Below are 8,925 nucleotides of genomic sequence, written 5' to 3' on the forward strand. Positions count from 1 at the left end.
TTTATAATCTTCAAATTTACTGAGGATTCCAAAACACTTTTTGTGTGTGTGTGTGGCCTGTATCTATGTATATCACCAAGTATCAGTTAAAACAGACAATTTTAAGATATTTTAAATAAAAATTACATATTACATATTCACATAAGTTTTTTTAGACAATTGTATTTAGTTAGAAGAATAGCATTTTCATATCTGCTTCTGTATTCAGTTTGTATATATATTATTTTGGTTGAAGTATATGAAGAATACCCAGCCTCACATTAGCTATGTAGTTGGGAAAGAGAGGAGTATTTTGATTACCTTTTCAGATAATTATGTATATTTTTCTTTGATACTCAAAGGATTTTATTTGATAAACTTGACAAGTGGTAGCTTCTTCAACTTTTCATGCTTGTTACATTAAAATCTATTGGTTTGTTTTACCCTTTGAGGTATCTTTCATCCATGAATGATTTTATAACATTTTTTTGTAATGTGAAAATATCTGTTAGCTCATTGATGTACATAGTCTATTTCATGTTTTTTCCACATTTTAAAATGTGGTAAAATATATATAACATAAAACTTGCCACTTTTAACCATTTTTAAGTGAACGATTCAGCAGCATTAATTATATTCACACTGTTGCTCAACTGTCACAGCTATTTCCAAAACTTCCTGATCATCCCAAACAGAAACTTTGTAACCATTAGGCAATAACTCCTCATTCTCCCTTTCCCCCAGCTGCTGGGAAACTCTACTCTATTTTGTCTCCATGAATTTGCCTACTCTACATATCTCATATAAGCGTGGCTTATTTCACATAGCATAATGTTTTTAAGGTTCATCCATGTTACATAGCATATATTAGAACTTACTAGTTTTTATGACTGAATACAATTCCATTGTAAGTTTATCCATTGTATGTTCTTGTTTATCTTTTTATCTATTGATGGACACTTGGGTTGCTTCCACATTTTGGCTGTTGTAAATAATGCTGCAGTGAACATTGGCATATAAATATCTGTTTGTGTCCTTGTTTTCAATTATTTATATACCTAAGAGTGGAATTGCTGAGTCATATAATTATATGTTTAGCTTTTTGAGGAACTGCCAAACTTTTCCCACAGTGGTTGCACCATTTTACATTCCCACTAGCAATGCATAGGGTTCCAATTTCTTCACATCCTCACCAATACTTGTTATATTTTGTTTTTTGATTATAGCTATTCTAGTAGGTGTGAAGTGGTATCTCATTGTGGTTTTGATTTGTATTTCCCTAATGACTAATGATGTTGAACATCTTTTCAGTTGCTTACTAGCTATTTGCTTATCTTCTTTGGAGAAATGTCTATTCAAATCCTTTGCCCAGTTCATGTCTCCTTTTGTTCTTGAGTTGTAGGAGTTCTTTATATATTATAGATATTAAACCCTTATTAGACATATGATTTGAAAACATTTTCTCCCATTCTGTAGATATTTCAGTTTTTTTGTTTGTTTGTTTTGCGGTACGCGGGCCTCTCACCGTTGTGGCCTCTCCTGTTGTGGAGCACAGGCTCCGGACGTGCAGGCTCAGCGGCCATGGCTCACGGGTCCAGCCGCTCCGCGGCATGTGGGATCTTCCCGGACTGGGGCACAAACCCGCATCCCCTGCATTGGCAGGCAGACTAAGTGAGCACAGTGTTTCATTTTCTTGATAATGTTCTTTGATGCACAAAAGTCTGAAATTCTGATGAAGCCAAATTTATCTGTTTTTTTTTCATTGCTCATGTTTTTGGTATCATACTTAGAATCCATTGCAAATCCAAGGTCATGAAGATTTATCCTTGTATTTTCTTCTAAGAGTCTTATGGTTTTAGTTCTTACATTTACATCATACATTTTTGCAGTATCAAAGAAATGACATTTTTAATATCAACACTGATTTCATCAATGAAGTCCTTAAGTATTGGAATGTTGTCAGGCTCACAGTGGTGGAAACAAGTTTTCCGGAATTCTTTTTTTTTTTTTTTTAAATTAATTTATTTATTTTTGGCTGTGTTGGGTCTTCGCCGCTGTGCGCGGTCTCTCTCCAGTTGTGGAAAGCAGTGGCCACTCTCTGTTGCGGTGCACGGGCCTTTCACTGCGGTGGCCTCTCCCGTTGTGGAGCATGGGCTCTAGGCGCCTGGGCTTCAGTAGCTGTATCACGCGGGCTTCAGTAGCTGTGGCTCACGGGCTCCAGAGCGCAGTCTCAGTAGCTGTGGCGCACAGGCCCAGCTGCTCCGCAGCATATGGGATCCTCCCGAACCAGGGCCCAAACCCGCGTCCCCCGCACTGGCAGGCGGACTCCCAACCACTGCGCCACCAGGGAAGTCCCCCGGAATTCTGATTTTCACTTGAAACCTCAAATTTTATCATTGGCAACAAATACTGTCAGTTGTTTTCCTTGCAGTGACAGGTTCACTTCGTTAAGAAAATGTCTGCCAAATACCCAAGTCTGAATAGGCATAGTGTATCTGTCAGTCATTTTTTTCAGATAAAATTGGTATCCCAATGGGGGAAAAGGTGGCTGGTTCATCTTGTAATTCAAACAATTACATGGATGCTTTTCCTGGAGAAAACTGTCATACTTCATAGCAGAAATGCTTTATATGTACCTCTCATTTCATCCCACAGAATTTTAAGACATTTACTCAAGAGTAGAGATTTAATACAATTAATAATTATTACCGCTTCATCAAGGATTATTCTTAAGGGAAATTGTTTTTTTTTTTCCTTCAAATTCATGGCAGTTAGATGACAGTCATGGCAAAGTATATGGCTGCTAGTACAGTTTGGTGTCACTGCCTCAATTCAGGCTAGGTAGTTTTACCCAACAGTTTTACCCAACATTCCTTTTACAAATGTCAACAGAGTGAAAAAGATATATAACATCTTAGTATTATTAGGAAAACAATTTGACATCAGAGACCCCTGAAATGGTTATGAGGGGAGACCCCGAGGGGTCTGTGGACCAAAGTCTAAGAACCCCTGTTAAAGGCTGTGATAATAGTTCTGTACTTGAATGAAAAGAATGAAAATTCAGACACACCTTTAATCTTGCAGTTCTTGCCATTGAATTTGAGTGAAATTTTCTTTAGGCACAGGCTATGTTTACATTAAAAAATTTTTTTTAATATGTGTTGACTCTAGACCAGAATTTTATAGAAATTTTATAGAAACCATCAGTTTTGAAGTAGCACGACCTGGCAGCAGATGTCTGGTAGGGCCAGGGGAGGAGAAACAGGTTCCTATGGGGCAGATGTTTCCAAATACTGGGCTGGTGTTGGGCTTCAGAGGCACCTGGGAACTTTTTAAAAAGTATAACATTTAAGCTTCATCACCACTACCACCATTACCACCCCAGATTCTGTTTTAATAAGTCCAGCAATCTGTTTTTTTTGTTTTGTTTTAAAAGCTCTCCAGTGATTGTGATGTGCAAAACCACCTTTGAGAATCTCTCACCCACGGTGTTTTTAAAGGCAGAGTGGGAGAACCTTGAATTTGAAGAAATTTTATCTACAACCTTTTATCTGCTTATAGACACTTGCTATAGAGCAGAGTGTTTTTAAAGTTGTCAGGAAGGAGTATTTAATATTTCATCTTTTCTCCCTCCCAGAATTTAATCCTCCAGCTCCCTTTGTCACTCGTTTTTTGAACACAAGAGCAATGAAGGAAACCTTTAAGAGTTACATGGAATTGCTTGTTAGCATTGCTTTGGATCCTGACACAATGCAAGCCTTAGAGAAGAGCAACGGTACAGTCTGCTAAGTAGTACTTTCTTGGTAGTACTTTCTGGATCTTTTTTATTCTTCTCTGTTAGTTACATATTTAATATATGGTTTTTGTATATGTTGTCAGTTAACAAACTTGACATATTGATTCTATAAAATGGGGTCATAGCTTTTCATGAATTGTGTGAATATATGAACAATTTTATATTGAATATATTTTTATTGATTTCTACTCATGAGAATATTATGTAACTACCCACTAGTTTCTTTCAATTCTAGAATCTTTATCATCCTCATAACATTTCACCAATTGTCTGAGTTGCATGGAAGGTCCAGATGTCAATATATTCTGTTTTCTAATAATTGGAAAGATAATAATGGTGTAAAGATTAAAATTGTATATTCGTGTCCAGTAAAAGATACATCACAGAGTAATTATTTTCTAATCAATTAGTAGTAAAACAATAAACGCCATGGGTTATATTTATTAATATTATTCCTTTTTTACTCTTCCTTTAGTAACTTTTTCTTATGGTAGAGTAGGGATGAAGTTGACATAAGAAATAAACTGGTAATTTATATATCTAATGTTGCTCACTAACATTTACCCTTCAGCTACTATAGCATTCACCAGGGACAACTAGAAGAGAGAATAAAAGGATTAACGAGTCAGTTTCCATTATCCTTCTATCAAAATGAGTTGAACAAGTGTAAGATCAAAAAGATAGTAACAATGAATAATCAGTAACAATATACTTCAACAGCAATGCCTAATAATGTATATTGTTTTATTATTTCCACATACTTTGACATACATTATTCTATATTAATCCCAGAACAACTTAGACAGCCATTTTTTTGGGTGAAGACAATGATGCTGAGCCTTTTTTGAAAAAGGTTAAGTGACTTGCTTAAGAGCTCACAACTTGCAAGTAGCAGAGAAAGGATTAAATCCAAGGTCTTCTAATTTCTAGTCTTGCTTTTTTGACTATATAAGCAGAGGCAGTAATTCATACATCAACTATTGTAGAGCTGGAAGAGACGTTAGAGAAGATATTAAATGTGTTTCCTAAAGTTACAGAACAAGTTAGTGGTAGAAGAGCCACAATCAAAACCCAAAATTAATTCCCTACGTCAGCATTTTGCCAATAAACATTTTCTCTCTCAATCAAAACTGCTTGCATTATAAAATATGCATTTCTTAGTAGTGATCATTTCTGGGTGGTTGTATTTTAAATGATTTTTTTTCTATTATCATTTTTTTAAATTTTCTCCATTTAAAATGAGGGATGAAAAATTTAATGGTTATATTTAAAAATAATCCACAAATGTTTAAAACTTATTTGTGTGAAATGTAAATTTTTATAACTTGAATAGATTTAATCACTGCTAGAAAGATAAAAAGAAAGCTATCAGGTGTGTTGTGGTGATCTTAGAAAGCATTCCTTATTGAGGACTTTTTCTTCAATTTGAGGAAAGTGTTCTTTTTCTGGTCTCTGTGCTTGTGTTTATTCTCCAATTTTAAAGAGTCATTTTGTTTAGCTATGAAATTAGTAACCAGATTCTGAGGGTTATATATACATTTTCAGAAGGGTCATTAAAGCTAATTAGTATTATAAAATGTTGTTATGCTGATAAATTAAGAAATAGTTTAGTAACCGAAAACATTTAATACAGCACTAAAAGTAATTAACTTACACTCTGAAAGTGTTTCTCTTAAAAGAGCTTAAAGTTTCAGAAGGGTAAAAAAGAAATCACAATCTTTGGGTCAGAAACCTTCATCATACTTTTACTCTCCCCTTTTCTCAAATAACTATTTTGACTCTTCCCTTGTGTATTTGAAACTGGATTTTGACTATTTTTCTTGCCCTACTTTTTCTTTGCCCCAAACTATAGTGAATTAAGAATATCATACTCAGGGGCTTCCCTGGTGGCGCAGTAGTTGAGAGTCCGCCTGCTGATGCAGCGGACATGGGTTCATGCCCCGGTCCGGGAAGATCCCACATGCCACGGAGCAGCTGGGCCCGTGAGCCATGGCCGCTGAGCCTGCGCGTCTGGAGCCTGTGCTCCGCAACGGGAGCGGCCACAACAGTGAGAGGCCCGCGTACCACAAAAAAAAAAGAATATCATACTCAGTATTTCATAAAAAATTTTAATGTTAAATTTATGTTTTGGAATACTGTTATCATTCACATGGTAAATGAGGTCTGAAGAGATTAGGCAGTTTGCCCACTGGTTGATCAATTCCGGTGGCATAGATGGGGTTAAAACCCAGGACTTTTGATTCTGTCATCACACTATGCTACTTCTTTCTCACTTAGCTATTGTAAACCTATTTTTTCAAGGTAACTTTTGTTCAAAAAGCTTCATGTGCAATATTTTTAAATCAATACTTAATCAGTGAATTTAATATCAGTCTATTAATGTTTTAAAGAAAAGCTGTATTTCTAACAAGTTTTTTTGTTGATAGTTTATCCTGTCACAATAAATTTTTATCTTGTTTTAGATGAGCTACTTTTGCCTCATATGAAAAAAATAGATAGCATGCTGAATGATAACCGAAAGAGACTCCTTTTGAATCTTCATTTGGATCAGTCATTCAAGGTATTTCCGTCAGGTGGTTTATTAGCAAACTCAGTGGCAACCATAGTCTTAGATATAATAGGAAAGAAAATTTTGGGAAGTCATTCTCAGTTTTATAAGATTTTCCCACCCAACAAAGATTTGATTTTTATTCATTACGAGTCTTGTCTGAGCTTGTCTTTTTATTTTATTAAATATATTCTTAGTGTTAATCATTTGCTTTTCTCTGCTTAAATTCATTTTTTATATTCATCTCGTATTCCTTATATATAATAATTTCCAAATGTTTTCAAAAATACTTCCTTTAAACTACTGTATTCCAATCTTGTTTTTCTTTTAAACCTCTTTAAAAATTTCACATTTCATATATACTTAAAATTGGCCTTAGCACAGTTATCAAAATTCCCTTTACTTGCCTGCCTTACTCAGTATCTGAGGAAAAACTGATCCTCACCTAATGGTAGGAGGTATATACGTCTGTTAACGTATCTTGGCACTATACATTGGTTTTTGGTGTTACCAGAAATAGAGAACAAAAAGCTAATCTAAACTCAGAAAATATATCATAGAAGCTACTTAGTAGTCAAAACTTTCCCGCCTTTTCTTATTCAAAGTATAACATATGGGCTTCCCTGGTGGCGCAGTGGTTGAGAGTCCGCCTGCCGATGCAGGGGGCACGGGTTCGTGCCCTGGTCCGGGAAGATCCCGCATGCCGTGGAGCGGCTGGGCCCGTGAGCCATGGCCGCTGAGCCTGCGCGTCTGGAGCCTGTGCTCCACAACGGGAGAGGCCACAACAGTGAGAGGTCCGCATACCGCAAAAAAAAAAAAAGTATAACATGTAACACCTGGAATCACTTGATTATATCTCTCTCAAGAGAAGTTTTTAGCTTTTTAAAAAACAGACTATATTTTGGAGCAGTTTTAGGTTTACAGCCAAATTGAGCAGGAAGTACAGAGTTTCCATGTGCCCCCTGCCGCCACACCTGAATAACCTCCCATTACCAGCGTCTCCCACCAGAATGTCACGCTGATGAACCTGCACTGACACATCATTACAACCCAAAGTCCATAGTTTACGTGACAGTTCACTCTTGTACATTCCATCGATTTGGACAGACATAACCACTATCATAGTATCGTACAGAGTAGTTTCACTGCCCTCCAAATCCTCTGTGCTCTGTCAGTTCATCCCTTTCTCTCCCCCAGCCTCTGATCTTTTTACTTTTACTCCATAATTTTACCTTTTCCAGAATGTCATATAGTTGAAACCATACACTATGAAGCTTTGGGTACAGATTGGCTTCTTTCACTTACTAATATGCATTTAAGGTTCTGCCGTATCTTTTCACGGCAATAGTGAAATAGTTTCTTTCTTTTTAGCCTGCATAATAATCCACTGTCTGAATGTACCACAGTTTATCCAGTCACCTACTGAAGGACTGGTTGCTTCCTAGTCCTGGCAATTACTGCTAGACAAGTCTGTATGAACTTATGTGTGGACATAAGTTGTCAACTCCTTTGGGCAATTTGTATAGCTTTTTCACATCCCTATTTTATCTGAACTCCACATAAAAGTGAAAATCGACTTCATTTTAGCTAGGTGAAAATTAAGGCTCTGAGATTGATTTAGAGTTTATGTGACACCAAACTCTGACTAGTAGTCCTGTATTCTTCACTGACATGTATTGATACTTGCAGAGGGGAAAGAAAAAGGTCAGAAGCTAGTAAGACACCCCGTGCTAAGAATTTGTTCTGCTCACCCCTGGTCCAGTATTTTCTGTTTAACTGCTGTCTTCAAATGAAATATTTTGGGGAGAAATACCATGTTTTCTACAGACAATGGAATGTTGTTATCTGAATATTTACTAAATCTTAAACATGACCGGTTTTGGTTAACCATTTTAGAGATGTCAAACCAGTTCTCTAACAACTTGTATTAAAATAAAACCACCGGGACTTCCCCGATGGTCCAGTGGTAGAGAATCCACCTTAGAATGCAGGGGAGCTGGGTTCAATCCCAGGTCAGGGAACTAAGATCCCACGTGCTGCGGGGCAACTGAGCCCATGCACCACAACTGCTAAGCTCACGCACCTCAACTAGAGAGCCTGTGTGCCGCAAACTGCAGAGTCCACGCCCTGGAGCCTGCATGCCACAACTAGAGAGAGAAGCCTGCACACCTCAGCGGAGATCCCACGTGCCGCAACTAAGACCCGACATAGCCAAAAATAAATAAATTAAATAAATAAATAATAAATAAATAAATGTAAACATCCAGTGCAAAATTTCAGAAGTCTAAGAAATCTTAGATTATTGGTATTCTTAAGAAAAGTAAAATAATAATGAAAATTCTTCATATGGTGATTCCAGTTAGTAAAGACTTTTCATTTCTCTGCTATTTGACTGTTATTGTTCCAGTGGCTAGAAAAAAATGTGGTGAAGAAAATAGGCACAGATAGACTACATTTAACTTTGCAATCATGAATTTTATATTTTAGTATGAGACAAAAATAGGTAAAGTTTTAAATTACTATAATAAAATGTGCTAGACTGTGTATTCTTGTCCCTCAGTGCTATCTTCAGTAGTGTTGTTGCGTTTCTTCCCGCTCCCCC

At 36.6% G+C, this 8,925-nt stretch overlaps 1 protein-coding gene across 2 annotated transcripts in view; it reads left to right on the forward strand.

Annotated features, from left to right (window-relative positions):
• The window catches only part of QSER1 (glutamine and serine rich 1), a 76,703-nt gene that overhangs the window by 60,465 nt on the left and 7,313 nt on the right, over window positions 1-8,925 (forward strand). Inside the window, exons 9-10 of one of the 2 annotated variants that reach the window (XM_024752598.1) lie at window positions 3,617-3,754; window positions 6,238-6,335. In XM_024752598.1, coding sequence (XP_024608366.1) covers window positions 3,617-3,754; window positions 6,238-6,335 — 236 coding nt within the window. Of the gene's footprint in view, window positions 1-3,616; window positions 3,755-6,237; window positions 6,336-8,925 lie in introns of those variants that run through there. The other variant, XM_024752599.1, reaches the window with a different exon arrangement.

The sequence above is a fragment of the Neophocaena asiaeorientalis genome, unplaced genomic scaffold, assembly GCF_003031525.2.
Source record: "Neophocaena asiaeorientalis asiaeorientalis breed wild unplaced genomic scaffold, Neophocaena_asiaeorientalis_V1.1 scaffold196, whole genome shotgun sequence".
NCBI lineage: Eukaryota > Metazoa > Chordata > Mammalia > Artiodactyla > Phocoenidae > Neophocaena > Neophocaena asiaeorientalis.